Here is a 20,465-nt window from a genome sequence, read left to right as displayed (position 1 = left end):
TCGGAGATTTGTGGAGCTGGAGGGGATTACAGAGATAGGGAGGGGCCAGGCCATGTTGGGATTTGAGAACAAGGATGAGAATTTTAAAATCGAGGCGTTTCTTAACCGCGTGTTAATGTTGGTCAGCGATCAGAGGGATAATGTGTGAATGGTGCTTATTGCAAGTTAGGACACGGGTAGCAGCGTTTTGGATGACCTCACGTTAACAAAAATTAGAACGTGGGAGACCGGCCAGGAGTACGTTGCAACAGACAAGTCTAGAGGTAGGCAAGGCATGGTTTCAGCCGGAGATGAGATGAGACAGGGGCTTGGTCGAGGGATGTTCCAGAGGTGAAAATAGACGGCTTACTGATGATGCGGTTATGTGTTCGGAAGCTCATCTCGGGGTCAAATATGACACCAGGGTTAGAAACTGTCTGGGTTAGCCTCAGATATTTGCCGGGGTGAGGGCTGGAGTCCAGTGACTGGGAATGGTGTTCATACTGGGGACAGAAGAAAATGGCTTTGGCCTTCCGTAATTTAATTGGAGGATATTTCTGCTCACCCGGTAATGGATCTGAGAAGCAGTGTTACCTTAGAGAATGTGGAGGGGTCGTGAGTGGTGTATATTTAGAAACTGTTGATGAGATTTCGGATGTGGCACATGTACACTGACGGCAGCCAGCTGTACCTCACCACCACAACTCCTGACTCCTCCATTGCCTTTAAATTTTCCCGCTGCTTATTCGACATCAAGCATTGGATCAGCAGAACTTTCCTCCAACTCAATGTTGGGAAGACCAAAGTCATAGGCCTAGAAATTGGGTTGGGGCGCCAAAGTGGCTCAAAAGTCGCCTGAGCACAGGACTTAGCGCAGCGATCGGAGTGATACTGATCGCCAGAAATTCAGTTTCAGTGTCCCTCGAGGGAGACGGGGCGAGGCTCGAGGCGCTCCGCGTCCCTCTTAGGGCGCTGAAACTGATTATCGCAGAGCAACGTGCCACAGCGCCACATGCTGCGGCATGGCACGCTGCGGTACTGCAGGCCTTCCTCCCATTGTAAAGGGGGAGGTGCCTGCAACAGCGTGATCCCCGCTCGCGAGTGCGGGCAAAGGAGCCCGGCACCAAGGAGAAGTGCCGGGCTCTCGGGAAATAGCCGGCAATGCCGCGGGGGTGGGGTTAGGAGGCCGGGGACGGAGGTGCTGCCAGGCGGCCGCCGAAAAAGCGGCCGCCCCACATCTCCACCTTAACTGGCGCCGCTACCAACACAGTAAGGCCACGTGAACCGGGCGCGGGTAGCGAGCGGCGCAACTGCGGTGTTCGCTACCAAATATCGTGAACGGGGCACGAATGGGGCACTGCGCACACCGATGATGTCATCGGTGGCGGCGCAGCGCAAATGCCTAACGCAACCATTAGCGCCCCGACTGAATATCGCCGGAGACGCAGCCAGTGGCGCTAAAGCCACTGACTGCCTCTTTAGGCACTAACAGGTGGCGCTACTCACCCAATTTCTTCCCCATAGTCTTCAGTCAGCACCACAAACCCCGTTTGCTAGCCAGAGACTCAATCACTCTTCCTGCACTAAATATGAGCGTTCCACTTCGTTACTAGTTGTACCTTACACTTACACTAGATGTGTGCGTGCTCCTCCTGTACTAGTGGTACCGACACTTACACTAGATGTGAGCGAGCTCCTCCTGTACTAGTGGTACCGACACTTACACTAGATGTGAGCGAGCTCCTCCTGTACTAGTGGTACCTTCACATCCACTAGAGGTGACCGGGCTCCTATGGTACTCGTGGTACACGTCACTTACACTAGATGTGAGAATTCTCCTCCTGTGCTAGCAGCACCTTCACTTACACCAGATGTGAGCATTCTCCTCCTGTAATAGTGACACATTCCCTTACACTAGATGAGAGCATTCTCCTCCTGTGCTCTTGGTATCCTACACTTACACCAGGTGTGAGCTTTCTCCTCCTGCACTAGTGGCACCTCCACTTACATGAGATGTGACTGTGCTCCACAGCTATTACTCACAGCAGTACATTTTAAACGAGAGCTGACCACACTCCTCCGGTACTAGTGCAACCAATGTACTTCCATAGCAACATAGAAGCATAGAAGATAGGAGCAGGAGTAGGCCATTAGGCCCTTCGAGCCTGCTCCACCATTCAATGAGATCATGGCTGATCATCCAAATTAAGTACCCTGTCCCTGCCTTCTCCCCATATCCCTTGATCCCTTTAACCTCAAGAAATATATCCAACTCATTCTTGAATATATTTAATGAACTGGCCTCCACCGCCCTCTGTGGTAGAGAATTCCACAGGTTCACCACTCATTGGGTGAAGAAATTCCTCCTCATTTCAGTCCTAAATGGCTTACCCCTTATCCTTAGACTTTGACCCCTGGTTCTGGACTCCCCGGCCATCAGAAACATCCTTCCTTATTTAGTCTGTCCAGACCTGACAGAATTTAATCTGTTTCGATGAGATCCCCTCTCAATCTTCTATATTCCAGTGAGTATAAGCACAATCGACCCAATCTCTCCTCATACGTCATTGCTGCCATCCCAGGTATCTGCCTGGTGAATCTTCGCTGCACTCCTTCCATGGCAAGATCGTCCTTCCCCAGGTAAGGTGACCAAAACTGCACACAATACTCAAGGTGCGCTCTCACCAAGGCCCTGTACAACTATAGCAAGATATCGTTGTTCCTGTACTCGAAACCTCTTGCTACGAAGGCGAACATATCATTTGCCTTCTTAACCGCCTCCTGCATCTGGAAGCTTACCTTCAGCGACTGGTGCACAATAACACCCAGGTCTCTTTGCACTTCCCCTTCTCCCAATTTTTGCCATTCAAATAATAATCTGCCTTCCTATTTTTGCCACCAAAGTGGATAACCTCACATTTATCCACATTATAGCGTATTTGCCATGTTTCTGCCCAATCACCCAACCTGTCCAAATCGCACTGGAGTTTCATGACATCCTCCTCACAGCTTACCCTCCCACCCAGCTTTGTGTCATCTGCAAATTTGGAGATATTACATCCAGTTCCCTCATCCAGATCATTAATATATATTGTGAACAGCTGGGGTCCTAGGACCGATCCTTGCGGCACCCCACTAGTCACTGCCTGCCACTCGGAATACGAACCGTTTATTCCAACTCTTGGCTTTCAGTCCGCCAACCAGTTCTCTATCCAAGTCAATACCTTGCCCCCAATCCCATGTGCCTTAATTTTGTATGCTAATCTCTTATGTGGGAACTTATCGAAAGCCTTCTGAAAATACAATACACCACATCCACTGGTTCTCCCTTATCTATTTTACCAGTTACATCCTCAAATAATTCCAGTAGATTCGTCCAGCATGATTTACCTCATGTAAATCCATGTTGACTTTGTCTGATCCTGTCACTGCTTACCTACACGCTACTCTCTTATGCGGGACCTTATCAAAAGCCTTCTTAAAGTCCAAATACACCACATCCACTGGTTCTCCCTTATCAATTCTACCAGTTACATCCTCAAAAAATTCCAGTTGATTAGTCAAGCACCATTTCCCTTTTGTAAATCCATGTTGGCTTTGTCAGATCCTGTCACTGTTTTCCAAGTGCTCTGCTATTACATCTTTTATAACGGACTCTAGCATTTTCCCCACTACCGATGTCAGGCTTACTGGTCTATATTTCCGTGCTTTTTCTCTACCACCTTTTTTGAATAGTGGGGTAACATTAGCTACCCTCCAATCCATGGGTACCTTTGCAGAGTCTATCGAGTTCTGGAAGATGACCAGCAATGCATCTACTATCTCTAGGGCCACTTCCTTAAAACCCTGGGATGTAGACCATCAGGCCCTGTGGATTTATCAGCCTTCAGTCCCTTCAATTTTCCTAACACCATTTCCCTACAAATACTGATTTCTTTCAGTTCCTCCCTTTCATCAGACCCTATGTTCCCCGGACATCTTTGGGAGGTTATTTGTGTCCTTCTTTGTGAAGACAGAACCAAAGTATATATTTAGTTGGTCTGCCATTTCCCTGTTTCCCATTATAAATTACCCTGATTCTGACTGTAAGGGACCTACGCTTGTCTTCACCAATCTTTTTCTGTTCACATATCTATAAAAGCTTCTACATTCAGTTTTTATTTTCCCTGCTAGCTTACTCTCATATTCAATTTTCCCTTTTTAATTAATCCCTTTGTCCTCCTTTGTTGACTCCTAAACTGCTCCCAAACCTCAGGATTATTGCTTTTTCCAGCCAATTCATATGTCCTCTCCTTGGATCTTATGCTATCCCTAATTTCCCTTGTTAGCCACGGTTGAGTCACCTTTTTTGTTTTATTTTTACGCCAAACTGGGATGAACAAATTCTGTAGCTCATCCATTCGGTCTTTGAATGTTTGCCATTGCCTATCCACCGTCAACCCTTTGAGTGCCATTCCCCAATCAGTCCTACGCAACTCGCTCTTCAGACCATCGTAGTTTCCTTTATTTAAATTGAGGACCCTTGTCTCTGAGTCAACTACTTCATTCTCCATCTTAATGAAGAATTCGATCATATTATGATCGCTCCAACACACGGGGCCTCGTACCACAAGATTGCTAATTAATTCTTTCTCGTTGCATAATACCCAGTCTAAGATGGCCTGATCTCTGGTTGGTTCCTCGACTTATTGGTCCAGGAAACTATCCCGTAAACACTCCAGGAATTCCTCCTCCACAGTATTGTTACTAATTTGGCTGGCCCAACCTATATGTAGATTGAAGTCACCCATGATGACTGCTTTGCCCTTATTGCACGCTTCTTTAATTTCCCTTTTGATGCCATCCCCAACCTCCGCCTTACTGTTTGGAGGTCTATATACCACTCCCACTAATATTTTTTTTCCCCTTAGTATTTCTCAAATCTACCCATACAGATTCCATATCATCAGAGCTAATATCCTTCATTACAATTGTATTAATCCCTTCTTTAACCGGTAAAGCTACCCCACCTCCCTTTCCTTTTTGCCTATCTTCCCTGAATATCGAATACCCCTGGATGTTGAGTTCCCAGTCTTTGCCATCCTTGAGCCACGTTTCCATAATCCCAGCCAAATCTTATTCGTTTCCCTGTATTTGCACAGCCAATTCATCTACCTAATTACAAATGCTCCTCGTATTAAGACACAAAGCCTTCAGGCTTGTTTTTTTTTAACGCTCTTAGACCTATTAGAATTATTATTTACTGTGGCCACGTTTGATTTAAACCATTGATTTCTCTGACTGCCACTTTTGTTTTTCTCCTTCCTATCTTTTGCTTTTATCCCTGTTTTCCTTTCCTCTGTCTCCCTGCTCAGGTTCCCAACCCCCTGCCATTTTAGTTTAAACCCCCCGAACAGTGCTAGCAAACCTGCCCGCAAGGATATTTGTCCCGCTCTGGTTCAGGTGCAACCTGTCCGACTTGTACAAGTCCCACCTTCCCCAGAAGCAGGCCCAGTGATCCAAGAAACTAAAGCCCTCCCTCCTGCACCAACTCTTTAGCCACGCATTCATCTGCTCTATCCTCCTATTCCTATACTGACTAGCACGCGGCACCGGAAGTAGTCCAGAGATTACAATCTTTGAGTTCCTACTCTTTAATCTGCTACCTAGCTCCCTAAATTCTTGCTGCAGGACTTCATCCCTCTTCCTACCTATGTCGTTGGTCCCAATGTGAACCACGACCTCTGCCTGTTCACCCTCCCCCTTCAGAATGCCCTGCAGCCGTTCAGTGACATCCTTGACCCTGGCACCAGGGAGGCAACAAACCATCCTGGAGTCACGTCTATAGCCACAGAAACGCCTATCTTTTCCCCTTAGGATAGAATCCCCTACCACTATTGCTCTCCCACTCTTTTTCCTCCCTTCCTGAGCAGCAGAAGTGCCCCTGGTGCCAGGAAGTTGGCTGCTGCTGCCTTCCCCTTGTGAGTCATCCCCCTCAACAGTATCCAAATTGGTATACCTGTTTGAAAGGGGGATGGCCACAGGGGACCCCTGCACTACCTGCCTGCGCCTAGTACTCTGCCTCTTGGTCACCCGTTCCCTTTCTTCCTGTCCAACCTCTACCTGTGGTGTGTCCAACTCCCTAACATGCTATTCATGATTTTCCGAGCATCGTGAACGCTCCAGTATGCAACCAATCACAGCTCCAGTGCTGCAATGCGGTCTGTCAGTAGCTGCAGCTGGGTGCACTTCCTGCACACGCAGTTGTCAGGGACAAAGGAAGTGTCCCTGAGTTCCCACATATCGCAGGTGAAGCATATCACGGGGCCGGGCTGTCCTGGCATGATTTACCCTTTAATTAATTGAGTTTAAATTAAATCAATCAATTCCACTAATTACACTACAGTTAAATAGTTTACAAACAGTCCCCACTACACCAGAGAGACCTTAGAAACTATAAACCAGAGTTAAAGTTTAAAAAAGAGAGAAATACTCACCAACCAATCACTTACCTGCTTCCTGCTGACGTCACACTTTGATTACTTTTTACCTCTGTCCCCTGCTGCTGAATTGGTATGCCTCGTTCGTTGCCGCCGGTTTTATACCTCATCGCGCTCGATGCTGCTCTCCCCCATGTCCAGCTGCTGTGGTCGGGCCACGTTCGCTGCAGCCGGTTTTATACCTCGCCGCACTCGATGCTGCTCTCCCCCAGGTCCAGCCGCTGTGGTCGGGCCTCGTTCGCTGCCGCCGGTTTTATACCTCGCCGTGCTCGATGCTGCTCTCCAACAGGTCCAGCCATTGTGGTCGGGCCTCGTTCGCTGACGCTGGTTTTATACCTCGCCGCGCTCGATGCTGCTCTCCCACAGGTCCAGCCGCTGTGGTCGGGCCTCGTTCGCTGCCGCCGGTTTTATACCTCGCCGCGCTCGATGCTGCTCTCCCCCAGGTCCACCAAGTGTGATCACATTCCTCCGCTACTGGTGATACACGACACTTACACAAAAGTTTACCCGTGCAGAACATGTGGTGGAAATGTCTGGCACTGATTTTCCGACATCCAAAATTTCCAGCCCCGCTCTGCCCACTGGAAGAAAATGGGAGTTAAAATTATTGGAATTTCCTCCTCTACCGTCCGTATTCCGATTCACAAACGCCCACCAAAGAGATGCTGCTTGTTCCTCGGTGGCGGTTGTCAGGAGCGATTCCTATTGGAAGTACTTTATTAGGATTGCATACTTGGGGACACTTACTTTCTGAGGAGTCCATGTTTTTGGCCTTTTACTATCTCCAGCTCGCGAACGGTTTCTCCATCAGCACCGATGCTGAGGGATATGTTGGCTTTCCCATCTGCCCATGTCTATGGAGAGCAAGGAGAGGGAAATGATGAGGAGCAGCGGGAGAAGCAGCCAGCTGGAGACTCGATTCAGGAAGAAGTCGCACAGAAGAGCCCAGTGCTGCTGTCAGATACCTGTGATCGCAGGTCAGAGGCGGCACCGGAACAGGAATAAGATCAGAGACATCTGAAAAATTATCAGCTCGCGCTATCATGGAGCACTCCCCCACAACTACAGAGCCTCCCATCGGAAAACATCCTGATTCAATTTTTTTCAAACAATTACATAGAAACTACTGCACAGAAACAGGCCATTCGGCCCCACTGATCCAGGCCGGTATGTATGCCCCACACGAGACTCCTCCCACCCCACTTCAAGTAAACCTATCGGCATATCATTTTTTTTCCTTTCTCCCGCATGTATTAATCTTGCTTTCCCTTAAATGCATCTAAGCTAATTGCCTCATTTATTCCATATTCTAGGAATGTACATGCTCACAACTATCTGAGTAAATAAGTTTCTCCTGAATTCCCTATTGGATTTATTAGGGAGTATTGAGCGTGTTCTTTAGTTTCGGATACTCCAGCAAGTGGAAACATCTTCTCTACATCTCCCCTATCAAAGCGCTTCATAAGTTTAAAGACCCATCTCCCCTTTAATTCACCCATCTTGAGAAAAAAGCCCCAGCCTGTTCAAGGTTTCCGATAGTTATAACCGCTCAGTTCTGGTATAAATCTTGTAAATATTTGTTGAAACGTTTCCAGTGACTCTCTATCCTTTTAGTAATACGTCTATCTCACTGTGACACCCCACCTTGCCCATCTTATTTCCCCTTATCCAAATAGTGCTAAAAATGAAACGAAACATTTCTGTGTGCTTTCCTCTTCTAATAACCCCCAGTACCCCTGCCAATTCCTACAATTATGAGCTCTTTCATGCCAGACTCTCCCCTATCCTCAGTGGGCCTTTTGCAACAGGCAGTTCTGAACTGATTGACTGATGCTGTCAAGCATGTTTCTTGTGGGGCTGAGGCGGCACTTCCTTATATTTGGTGTTGGGTTGCTTTCCCTTAAAGAAGAAAGTGCAGAGAGTGAAGGCGCCCCATTTGGCTGTATCTGGAATGTAACCCAGGGGCCACAAAGCGGTCCTTAATGTGGGTGATAACAGGGGCAGAAAGCAGATAATAAGCATCATGTGATTCTTCCACTGATTTCCGACATGTCGGTCTTATTGATGGAAGGCCTGTTGGGAAAGGATGGGGTGGGCTGAACGTTATTGAGGAAACTCAGGAACATTGCTATCCAGCTGTCTGCTGATTAATGAAATGAAGCCCGGGGTTTGGTTATTATAGTGCACTGTTACATAGGGCACTGACTCATGTTACCTTGGCTGCTCCGGAGAGTTCACTGATCATCGTCTGACTTTCAGTAGCCATGGTATTATAAGATTAGTAGTTGAGCGCCTTTCTTTGGTCCACTCACCACATCCTCCCAGCCTTACGGACGCCCACGCAATGCCCATTTAATTTTATTGTTTGGATTGCCATAAAACTCACGATGCTTTGCTCTGAGTGTTATGGGCCCGTTTGATTACTACATGTGATTGACCAGTAAACGGGGGCTCTCGGTTTTCTAACTCCCAGATGGGGTTTTAGTGTACACTCATTATTTCTGTCTGGCAAGGGAAGGGCGTGCGCTTTTCACACAGAACAGTCAGATATTCAGTGTAAAATCGCGAGCTGGAGCTGGCTCCACATTTGGATCCACATTTGGATCCTTCCCATCACGCTCCCGTTTATGGTCAGGGATAACGTTGCTTCGGTGGTCAATCATGGGTTTATTCTCCATCAGCTTGTAGATAATCTGGACAGTGGGATATTAAAGTGAGGCATCACATTCCTCCTTCCCATATTAACTATTACAGCAAACCCTTTCGGAGCCAATACTTTCCATCATCCGTACAGGGCAGATTGAGTACAGCTTGACATGGTGAAAACTGTTGGGAGCTGTTCAGGGCCCATTAGTTAAGAATAGTCACTAATCTGTGACACTCTCTGCCCCAGTGCTGATTGCAGATGAATGCGTTGTGAATCGTGGTCAGATTCCTTTCCTGTGCTGAACCAGGAGATTGTGATGATCAGTCGTTCAATACCACTGATGGAATCAGTACAACCCAACCCCATGTATCATTGTAAATGGACCGAACCACCTAGATACATGTGATTGACGGGATTGGCCAGGATAGACTGGTTATGACAAGATAAACATCATCACAGCCCAACCCCACTGATCATTGTAAATGGACCAAAAAAATTAGATATGTGTGGGTGAGGGAACAGCCAGGATGGACTGTTCATTACAACAATGTTCATTTATGTAGCGCATTTCACTTACTAAAATAACCCAAGGCACGTCACATGAGCGTAATCAGGCAAAATGTGATAGGGAACGAAAAAAGGAGCCACGTGTTCAGGTGACTATAAGCGGGATCAGAGGTAGGTTCAAAGGAGAGTCTTAAAGGAGAGAAATTACGGGTCTTAGGAAGGGAATTCCAGGGTTTTGTGCCAAGGCAGCTAAAGTCACGGCCTCCAATGATGAGGCGAAGGAAGTGGAGGAGACACAAGAGGCCAGAGAATGAGCAGTGAGCAGTTCTATGATTGGGAGCGGTGAGGTCATGGAGGGATTTGAAAAGGAGAATAAGAATTTTAAAATTGAGACCTTGCTGGAACAGGATTCAATGTAGTTTAACGTGATGTGTGAATGGGACTTGGTGTGAGTTCGGTTATGGGCAGCAGAGTTTTGGGTGAGCTTCACAGTTTATGGAGGGTGGAAGATGGGTGTTGGGACAGGATAGCATTCGACAAACCAGGCCTGGAGTTGGCAAAGCTTGGAGGGATTTAGCGGCAGAAGGGACTGAGCTGGGTGACGTTACACGGTCTTTGTGCTGGAAACAATCTGGGGTCAGAAGCTCAGCTCAGTGTCAAATGGGAGGCCGGGAATGTGAACATTCTGTTTGAGCCTGAGACATTGGCCAAGGAGGGAGATGGAACCCGTGGGTAGAAAACGGAGTTTGATGCTGGGACCAACGACAATGGGGTCAGTCTGCCCAATGTTTAATTGAAAGAAATGTTGACTCATCCAGGACCGCATGTCAGTGAATAATTTGATATCACAGAATCAGTGGAGGTGTGGAGGGAGCTGTTACTGAGGTAGAGATATTTGTTGTCAGTGTATATATGGATGATGTCACTAAGGGGCAGAATATAGATAGATGGGCGAAAGAATATACCCTTCGGGGACACCTGAGGTAAAGGTGTGAAATCTCGAATATAAGGTATATAAGGATATTCTTTTGCTTTGACTGCATAGGGAGGAGTGGAACCAGGTGACGGCAGTTCACTCAGCTGGGAAATGGAGGAGTGGCATTGGAGAAGGATAGTGTTGGAAACCATGTAAAAGCCAGGAGGAATGAGAATGGAAAATGTGTCATGGTGACAGTCCCATAAGAATATCATTTGTGACTTCAATAATAACGGTTTCAGTGCAGTGACAAGGGCAGAAAATTGGGTGGAAAAATTCAAACATGGAGTTGCCAGAAAAATCTGGGAGATGACTATGGGTTCAAGGAGAGGAATAGGAGGTTGGAAATGGGGTTGACGTTTGAAAAGACAGAGGGTCAATTGTGGATTTGTTAGGTGGTTGCGATGACGGCAGATTTGAAAGGGTGTGAACAGTGCCAGAGCTGAGGGGACCCTACATAGCATCAGCTCATGAGATCTAGAAACGGAAGCTGGGTGATCAGCAGTTTAGTGGGTATAGAATCGGGAGAGCACGAGGTGGGGCTCGTGGAGAAAATGAGCATGGTGTGGACACAATGGGAAATGGGGAAGCTCGACACCATCCAGGACAAAGCAGCCTGCTTGATTGGCACCCTATCCATCACCTTAGCATTCACTCCCTCCACCACTGACACACCGTGGCTGCAGTGTGTACCATCTACAAGATGCACTACAGCAACTCACCAAGGCATCTTCGGAAGCACCTCCCAATCCTGCAACCTCTTCCACCTAGAAGGACAAGGGCAGCAGGCGCATGGGAACACCACCACCTCCAAGTTCCCCTCCAAGTCAAGCACCATGCTGGCTTAGAAATATATCGCCGGTTATTCATCTTTGCTGGGTCAAAATCCTGGAACTCCCTACCTAACAGCACTGTGGGATTACCTTCACCACACTGATTGCAGCTGTTCAAGAAGGCGGCTCACCACCCCTACCAATACTGTCATGGACAGATGCATCTGCGACATGTAAATTGGTGAGGACAATGTCAAGTAGGTTTTGACTCGTGTTGATTCTCTCACCACCTGCCCCTAACCCAGTCTCGCAGCTACGCCCTTCTGGAAAAGTCCAGCTCATTCCGTAGTGGTGCTACTGAGCTAGTTTTGGTTATAGATATTGAATTCCGCCTCACAGAGTGCATTCTATGAACTTACTACTCTCAGTGCTTCTTCCAAGTGTTGGTCAACAAGAAATAGTACTGACAGAGGCCGGTAGGTGGTAATTAGCATGAGGTTTCGTTGCTCATGAAGGCCCTCATGGCATGAGTCTTCATGAGGTCCGAAGTCAAAGTAGAGTACTCCCAGTGCCAGGACTTCCCGTCTGTATACCACTGTGTTGGCACCTCTTGGAGGTTTGTCCTGCTGGTGGGGCAGCACATACACACGGAGAGGGATGGAGGAGACTTGGACGTTTGCTGCTGGACTAGGCTTGTGGCAGGTGGTGAGAGAACCAACAAGAGGATGAAACCTACTTTTCCTCGTCCTCACCATCTACCTGTTGCAGATGCATCTGTCCATGATGGCATTGGTAGGAGTGACCACCGCACAATTCCTGTGGAGATGGAATCCCGTCTTCCCACTGAGGACACCCACCATCGTGTTGTGTGGCACTACCACTGTGCTAAATGGGATAGAATCAGATAAGATCTAGCACCTCAAAGGTGGGTTCCGTGAGGCATGTGGTCCATCAGCAGCAGTAGAATAGTATTGTACCAGAATCTGTAAACTCATGGCGTGGCAAGAATGCTTTTGACAGATCGGACACCTGCCCTGTAGAAGGGCCTCTGTGGGTGGGAGAGTTCCGGATTCTGGAGAACCTCCACCCGCAGAAAACCCTCAGACATCTTACGCCTGGTAAAAGCTTACGGCCTGCATTTACCATCATAAGATTTGAAAAAAGTTTTAAAAAAAGTGTTTTCACTTATTATCTTTTATAAATATTTAAATAATGGTAAGATTATTTTTAGCCCCGTAAAAAACTTTAATTAATTTTTCCAAAAAATTACATTTTTGTTTAAAATATTTAATTTATTGTAATTTGAACTAATTTTAAAAATGTGTTTTTTTTAATTTAATGGTTTACAGTGTTTTGGGATTATTTCCATTCATATGTTGATAGGTCTATATGTCAAGTTTATAAAGGGCGATTCCCTTCTTTGATTTGCTCCCCATGGCCCATGTGGTCCCAGGGAAGCTTGTGAAGCACATGCGCCCCTGGTATACGCGGGCCCTGCGCATTTCGAGTTGGAGAGGCCCAGGGGCGGAAGTGTCCAGACCTCGGCAGCCCTCAGATAAGTCCGTAGATTTATTCCAGATCGGAGGCTGCTGCATGCGGGAAGCCTGCGATCAGAAACCATGGCCCCTTTTTGTATAGTTTCATTCACGGTTCCGAGGATAATGAAGCCCACATGCAGTGAGACCAGGACAACTTGCAGCTTTGGGCTGATAAATGGCAAGAACCATTCCTACCCGATATGAGCCAGGCAATGACAATCTCCAAAAAGAGTGAGTCTAAACACTTCCCCATGATATTCATCGGCGAATCTCCCAACATCAACATCACTGCGGCCACCATTGACCAGAGATTTAACTGGAGGAGCCACATAAATAAAGTGGCTTCAAGAGCAGGTCAGAGGCTGGGTATTCGGCGGCGAGTGACTGACCTCCTGACTCCCCAAGGCCTTTCTATCATCTATTAGCCACTATTCTGGAGACTGGTGGATCAATCTCCAATTGCCTGGATGAGAGCAGGTAGAACAACACTCAAAAAGCTGGAGATAATCCAGGACAAACAGCCCCTTGATTGGCACCCAACCACCACATTAAATGATCATTCCCTCCCCCACTGGCGCACCATGGCAGCAGTGTGTACCATCTACAAGTTGCACTGCAGCATCTCGCCAAGGCTCCTTCGGCAGCACCTCCCAAACCCGCGACCTCTACCACCTAGAAAGACAAGGGCAACAGGTGCATGTTAACACCATCACCTGCAAATGCATCTCCAAGTAACGCACCATCCTGACTTAGAAATATATCGCCGTTCCTTCATAGTCACTGGGTCAAACACCTGGAACTCACTTCCGAACAGCACTTTGCGGGTAGCTTCAGCAGACTGCAGCGGTCCAAGCAGGCGGCTCACCAGCACATTTTCCAAGGGAATAGGGTCACAACAATAACGTTAGTGGAGGCTCACCTCCAGTACCGTTAGAGTAGGGTGACCACCAGTAATTTTAGAGTAGAATCACCACCAGTAACGTTACAGTTCGATCACAACCCCAGTAATATTAGAGTGGGTTGACCACCATTAATTTTTGAGTCTGGTCAAAACCTGTAATGTTAAATTAGGGTCACTATCAGTAATGTTAGAGTAGGGTCACCACGAGTACTGTTAGAGTAATGTCACCATCAGTAATGTTTAATTAGAGGCACCTCCAGTAATGTTAGAGATGGATCACGATCAGTATATTAAAGTACAGTCACCACAAGTAATGTTAGAGCAGCATCACCATCACTAATGTTAGAGTAGTGTAAGAACCACTAATGTTAGAGTAGATTCCCCACTAGTAAATTTAGTGTAGAGTCATCACTAGTAATGTTAGAATAGGGTCACCATCAGTAATTTTAGATTAGAGTCACCACCAGTGACGTTCAATTCAGGTCACCACCGATTACGTTAGAGCAGAATCAAGTAATTGGCTCAGAAAAAATCAGAGCAGGAACAGGCCATTTGCACTTTCCAGCCTGCTCCGCGATTCAATAAGGTCATGGCTGATCTTCTACATCAACTTCACTATTCAGCCCTATATCTTTATCCGTTGATTTCCTTTCTATCCAAAATCTATCGATTTCTCTCTTGAATGTATTCAACGTCTGACCATCTGCAGCTCTCTATGGTAGAGAATTCAAAAGATTCACAAAGCTTTCTGTGAAGAAATTTCTCGTCATCTCAGTCAAAAAGGTTAGTGTAAGCTGACCACCGGTAATGTTAGAGTAGGGTTACCACCAGTACTGTTAGATTAGAGTCATCACCAGTAATTGTAGAATAGGGTCACCAAAAGTAATGTTAGAATAGGCTCAACACAAGTAAGTTTAGAGAGAAGTCATCACGAGTAATGTTACACAGGAGTCCTCACCAGTAATATTAGAGCTGGGACACCACCAGTAAATTGAAAGTAAAATATGCGGATGCTGGAAATCTGAAATAAAAACAAGCAATGCTGGAAACACTCAGCAGGTCAGACAGCATAGGTGGAAAGAAAAACAGAGTTGACCCTTCGTCAGAACTGGAAAAATGTTGGAAATGTTAAAGGTGTTTAAACAAGTGTAGAGGCAGGGAGATTGGGGAGGAGAACAAAGAACAAAAGAAAAGGTCTGTGATTGGAAGGAAAGCAGGAGGGATTAAGAGACAAAACGGATGATGGGGCAAGGCAAAATGAGATGGTAATGGGACAAGTAAAGAAACAAAAGATGAGTCTAGATGAAGGATAAATGGCAATGGCAGAATCATTAACAGCTGCGATGTGAAACTCCACCAGTAATGTTAATGACGTTCATCACCAGTAATGATAGATTAGTTTCACCACTAGTAATGTTAAAGTAGGGTCACCACCAGACAAGAGTCCTCAGCATTATAGCAGGGGCACCACCAGTAATGTTAGATTAGGATCATCGGCAGTAATTATATAGTAGAGTCAGAGCGAGTGAAGTTAGAGTAGGGTCACCACCAGTAATATTTGAGTAGCCTACCACCAGTAACGTTGGAGTAGGGTCAGCACCAGCAATGTTAGATTAGGGTCACCGCCATTAATATTAGAGTAGAGTCACCTCCAGTAATGCCAGATTAAGTTCACCACATGCAATGTTAGAGTATGGTGATCAAAAGTTATGTTACAATAGATTCTCTACCAGTTATGCTAGGTTAGGATCACCTCCAGTAATGTTAGTGTAGGGTCAGCACAAGATATGTTAGAGTAGCACACCACCAGTTAAGCTGGAGTATGCTCATCACCGGTAATATTAGAGTAGGATCACCATCATAAATGTTAGAGTAGGGTCAACACAGTAATGTTAGAGTAGAGTCACCATCAGTAATGTTAGAATAGGGTCACCATCAGTAATGTTAGATTAGGGTCATCACCAGTATTGTTAGCATAGAGTCACCACCAGTAATGTTAGAGTATGGTCACCACCAGTAATGTTAGATTAGGGTCAGCGGCGGCAGCGGGAGGAATCTCGGCAGCGGTGGTGATATAAAAAGGCCCCAGAGACCAGGTAGGCCTCAGTGCGTCAGCAGTGGGAAGAGTCTCGGTGGCGGCAATATAAAAATGCCCCAGAGGCTCAGGTGGGCCTCAGAGCATCAGCAGCTGGAGGAATGTCGGCGGCGGCGGTGATGTAAAAAGGCCCCAGAGGCTCAGGTAGGCCTCAGTGCATCAGCGGCGGTGGTGGGAGAAATCTCGGCGGTGGTGATATAAAAGGCCCCTGAAACCAGGTAGGTTTACTAATCTCCAATCTCAGAGAGGGAGAGAAGTAAAAAGTAACCGAAGTGTGACGTCACCAGAATGCAGGTAAGTGATTGGTTGGTGAGTATTTCTCTCTTTATAAATTTTAACTCTGTGGTTTATAGTTTCTAAAGTCTCTGTGGTGTAGCGGGGACTGTTTACAAACCAGGGCCGTTAAATATACCACTTAACTGTGGGGTAATTGGTGGGATTGATTTGATTTAATTTAATTGTAATTAATTAAAGGGTATGTCATGGCAAGACAGCCCGGTGCTGTGGTATGCTCCTCCTGCGCTATGTGGGAACTCAGGGACACTTCCTGTGTCCCTGACAACTATGTGTGCAGGAAATGTATCCAGCTGCAGCTACTGGCAAACTGCATTGTGGAGCTGGAGCTGCGATTGGATTAATACTGGACCATTCGTGAGGCTGAGGACATCGTGGATATCATGTTGGATCAGTTGGTCACACCGCAGACAAAGGTTGGACAGGCAGAAAGGGAATGGGTGACCAACAGACAGAGTAGTAGGCACAGGCAGGTAGTGCAGGGGTCCCCTGTGGACATTCCCTCACAAACAGATACACCACTTTGAGTACTGTTGGGGGGGATGGCTTATCAGAGGAAGGCAGCAGCAGCCAACTTCCTGGCACCAGGGGTGGCTCTGCTGCACAGGACGGGAGGAAAAGGAGGGGTAGAGCTATAGTAATAGGAGATTCTATTTAAGGGGAATAGATGGGCATTTCTGCGGCCACAAAGGAGACTCCAGGATGGTGTGTTGCCTCCCTGGTGCAAGGGTCAAGGATGTCTCAGAGTGGCTGCAGGACATCTTGGAAGAGGAGGGTGAACAGCCAGTTGTCGTGTGGCATATAGATACCAACGATATAGGTAAAAAGCTGGAATGAGGTCCAAAAAGCTGAATATAGGGAGTTAGGAGGTAAATTAAAAAATAGGACCTCAAAGGTAGTAATCTCAGAATTGCTACTAGTGCCACGTGCTAGTCAGAGTAGAAATAGCAGGATATTTCAGATGAATACGTGGCTAGAGGAATGGTGCAAGGGGGAGGGATTCAAATTCCTGGGACATTGGAACCGGTTCTGGGGGAGGTGGGACCAGTTCAAAAATGGATGGTTTGCACCTGGGTGGGGCCAGGACCAATGTCCGAGGGGGAGTGTTTGCTAGTGCTCTGGGAGAGGTTTTAAACTAAAATGGCAGGGGTTTGGGAACCTGCGCAGGGGGACAGAGGAAAGGGAAACAAGGATAAAAGCAAAAGATAGGAAGGAGAAAAATAAAAGTGGCAGTCAGAGGAATCAACGGTTTAAATCAAACATGGCCACAGTAAATAATAATTCTAATAGGTCTAAGAGCGCTAAAAAAAGCAAGCCTGAATGCTTTGTGGCTTAATGCGAGGAGCATTCGTAATACGGTGGATGAATTAGCTGCGCAAATAGAGGTAAAGAATAAGATTTGATTGGGATTTCGGAAACATGGCTCCAGGTTGGCCAAGGCTGGTAACTCAACATCCAGGGGTATTCAATATTCAGGAAAGATAGGCAAAAAGGAAAGGGATGTGGGATAGCCTTGCTGGTTAAAGAAGGGATAAACACAATTGTAAGGAAGGATATTGGCCCAGAAATTAGGGTCGGGGCTTGCCGCGGGTGCAAGCCCCCGAAGTGCACTTACCTAGCGCGCCGGCCGTTGTGCTCTCGGGGTGCGTGGAATTCCGTTTTTGTGAGGGTTACTCCCGCGCAGCATCTGATGTCACGCCGCCCAAGAGTGCAGCCAGCGCGAAGCCTCGAGCGCGGAGTGTAAGTGAGACACGCCCCTTGAGGTCGCATTAGCATAGGATACGCCCCCAATCTTTCTCAGCAGCTGGAAACGCTTGGTACATGCAGAACAGCATTGTAAGTAGGTTCTTTCTATTTTTATGAATGTTTTGATAACTTTTTTAAACTTTTAAATACTTTTACATGATTTTGAAGAAGCTGAAGTAGTTTTAAACAGAATTTAAGCAATTTAAAGAGCTTTAAAAGCCCTGAAAGCATTTATTTCATTCAATTTATTTAATTAGCAACGGGAAATGGCTGGAATGAGCACAATTCACATCATTAAAAGAACTCAAAATTTCACTGACGATGACCTCAGCAATCTCCTCAATGAGGTGCAGGCGCAGCACCTGCGCATCATTGGGAATGAGAAGTCCAGGGCACCGGGAAAGGGACAGATGATAGCTTGGTCTTTCAAGTGGCAGCATAGGGCTCCAGTCACGGGGAGGGAAAAGGTGCAGGAAACGATAGGGTGTCACCTTTTGTGCGGAGTGGGCCTTTGGCGTAGCGGTAAGCATGCACGCCGCTGGGCCAGAAGGAGTAGGGTTTCGATCCCCGCTCCACACAGTCCCGGCAAGTGGAGTTGGAGCGACGACTCTAAATTCTGGTTTGACATCCAGTGGAATACTTGCGTCCATGGGTGTGGGAGGCCCCCCCCTCGTATGGGTTGTGGGAGCCCGTAAAACCCTCCCACCATAGGACTAACCACCCTAATGGCTGGTATGAAGATGGTTATGGTCACGGAAGGAGCGTTAACGCGGCCAGAAATCCTTCCACCACTTCATACAGTTCCAGAAAGGGAACAGTGCGAAGAAACGTATGACGACGACCTTTTGCGCAATGCACCTCCTTGGACCCTCAGTCACAGATGCGAGGGGGCAAATTGTTAAAATTTTCATTTTATTGACATGTTAAATGTTGTCTTTGCTTTTTTCATTGAAATGTATATTTGTGACTGAAAGGATCTGTAACCTTTTCGTTTAAAAATTACAGCATGTAGTCACTTTGAAAAAAAAATCAACTTTTATTGGAGCAAAATTATTTTTACAACAACTGTTTGAAAATTAGAAAATAGCTAGTTTCCACCTCGAATGTCTTTATTGCACTAAGAAACCAGAAAAAGTCACGTTACACTGTTTACAATTTTTTTCTGAACTATTCATGTTTACAAATTTTGATAAGTACAAAATAGCTAGTTAACATTTAAAAGTTATAAACTAGCTACATCAAAACTGAACCTGAAAACTGTTTGATGATGCAATAATAGTTCACTGCTTCACTTTAAATTGTGTCTGCTCCTTTCTTTGCCTTGCGGGGGCGGGGTCGGTGCAAGGTGACAATACCTCGTGAAGGTGTTGGCTGCTAGCAGTTCCCGAGCAGCCTTACTTTTGGAAGCACTTGGCTCCTCCCCATGAGGCCTGGCCACAGGCACATTGGCATCGCTTAAGTCCTCCATTTCAGCAGGGAGCTCTTCTTCAGTGTTAAGCTTCAGTCCTTCCTGCAGGGCAAAGTTATGCAAAGCACAGCAGGCCATCACAATCCTTGTCACTTTCTGGTGAGAATAATGCAAGGTCCCCCCTGACTGATCAAGACACCGGAAGCGTGATTTCAGAAGTCCGATTGTCCTCTCCACCACTTGCCGTGTGGACCCGTGTGCCTGGTTGTATCTCTCCTGAGCCTCATTATTGGTCTTGCGGTAGGGTGTCATCAGCCATGGTCTTAGCGGGTAGCCCTTGTCTCCCAATATCCATGCAGATCCTTGAGGCAATTTGCTGAGGGCAGCATACAAGTTAGAGTTACGGAGGATGAAGGAGTTATGATTACTTCCCCGGTGTGCTGCATTCACGTTTAGGATCCTGAGGTGTGCATCACATACTATTGTAACATTCAATGAATGATAGCCCTTCCTGTTGATGTATGTCACAGGTGCATCCAGTGGTGCCTTTATGCAATATGGGTTCCATCGACGGCCCCAATCACTTTGGGGAATCCAGCAATGCGATGAAATGCAAGGGCCATCTCCTTTTGATGTCCAATGGACAAGTCATACATAATGAACTCTGAAAGCCTATGCATAATGGCATATGTGACATGGTGAATGCAGACCCTCGCATCATTCTTAGAGATGCTGCTTATGTCACCGGTGCCTGCTTGAAATGACCCACTTGCAAAGAAGCACAATGCTGTGGTTACCTTCATGTTCACTGACAAGGCAGTGCAGGTCTTCGAGTGTGGTTGGAAGTGTTCCTTCAACATGTCAAACAGTCGGCCGATTGCATCTTTACTGAAGCGCAGCCTCCTCACACACATCTCCTCCAACAGCATCTCAAATGATCGCCTCTCCCTGTACACTCTGTGGGGTGGGTAGTTGTTCCTTCTGATCAGGAGATGGTTATGGTTCCTCACTCTTCTACGTTGTTCCCTGGCATTCCTAATTCTTTGAAGCAAAACCACACAGAGCATCAGGGTAACATTTCTATAAGAGGGCATCTTTCTTGCTCACAGGACTCCTCTTTAC

General features: G+C 46.7%; 1 protein-coding gene across 1 annotated transcript in view; it reads right to left on the bottom strand.

The window, feature by feature from the left end:
- Nucleotides 1–20,465, bottom strand: part of LOC147092607 (putative G protein-coupled receptor 139) — a 126,871-nt gene that overhangs the window by 13,003 nt on the left and 93,403 nt on the right. The window contains exon 4 of the mRNA XM_085975649.1: nt 350–482. Coding sequence (XP_085831775.1) covers nt 350–482 — 133 coding nt within the window. The remainder of the gene's footprint in view (nt 1–349; nt 483–20,465) is intronic.

Source organism: Somniosus microcephalus, unplaced genomic scaffold (genome assembly GCF_052327205.1).
Source record: "Somniosus microcephalus isolate GS21.2 unplaced genomic scaffold, FLI_Smic_1.0 unresolved_chr2, whole genome shotgun sequence".
NCBI lineage: Eukaryota > Metazoa > Chordata > Chondrichthyes > Squaliformes > Somniosidae > Somniosus > Somniosus microcephalus.
Note: the sequence above shows the minus strand (reverse complement) of the source record. Positions and strands in the feature narration are given on the sequence as shown.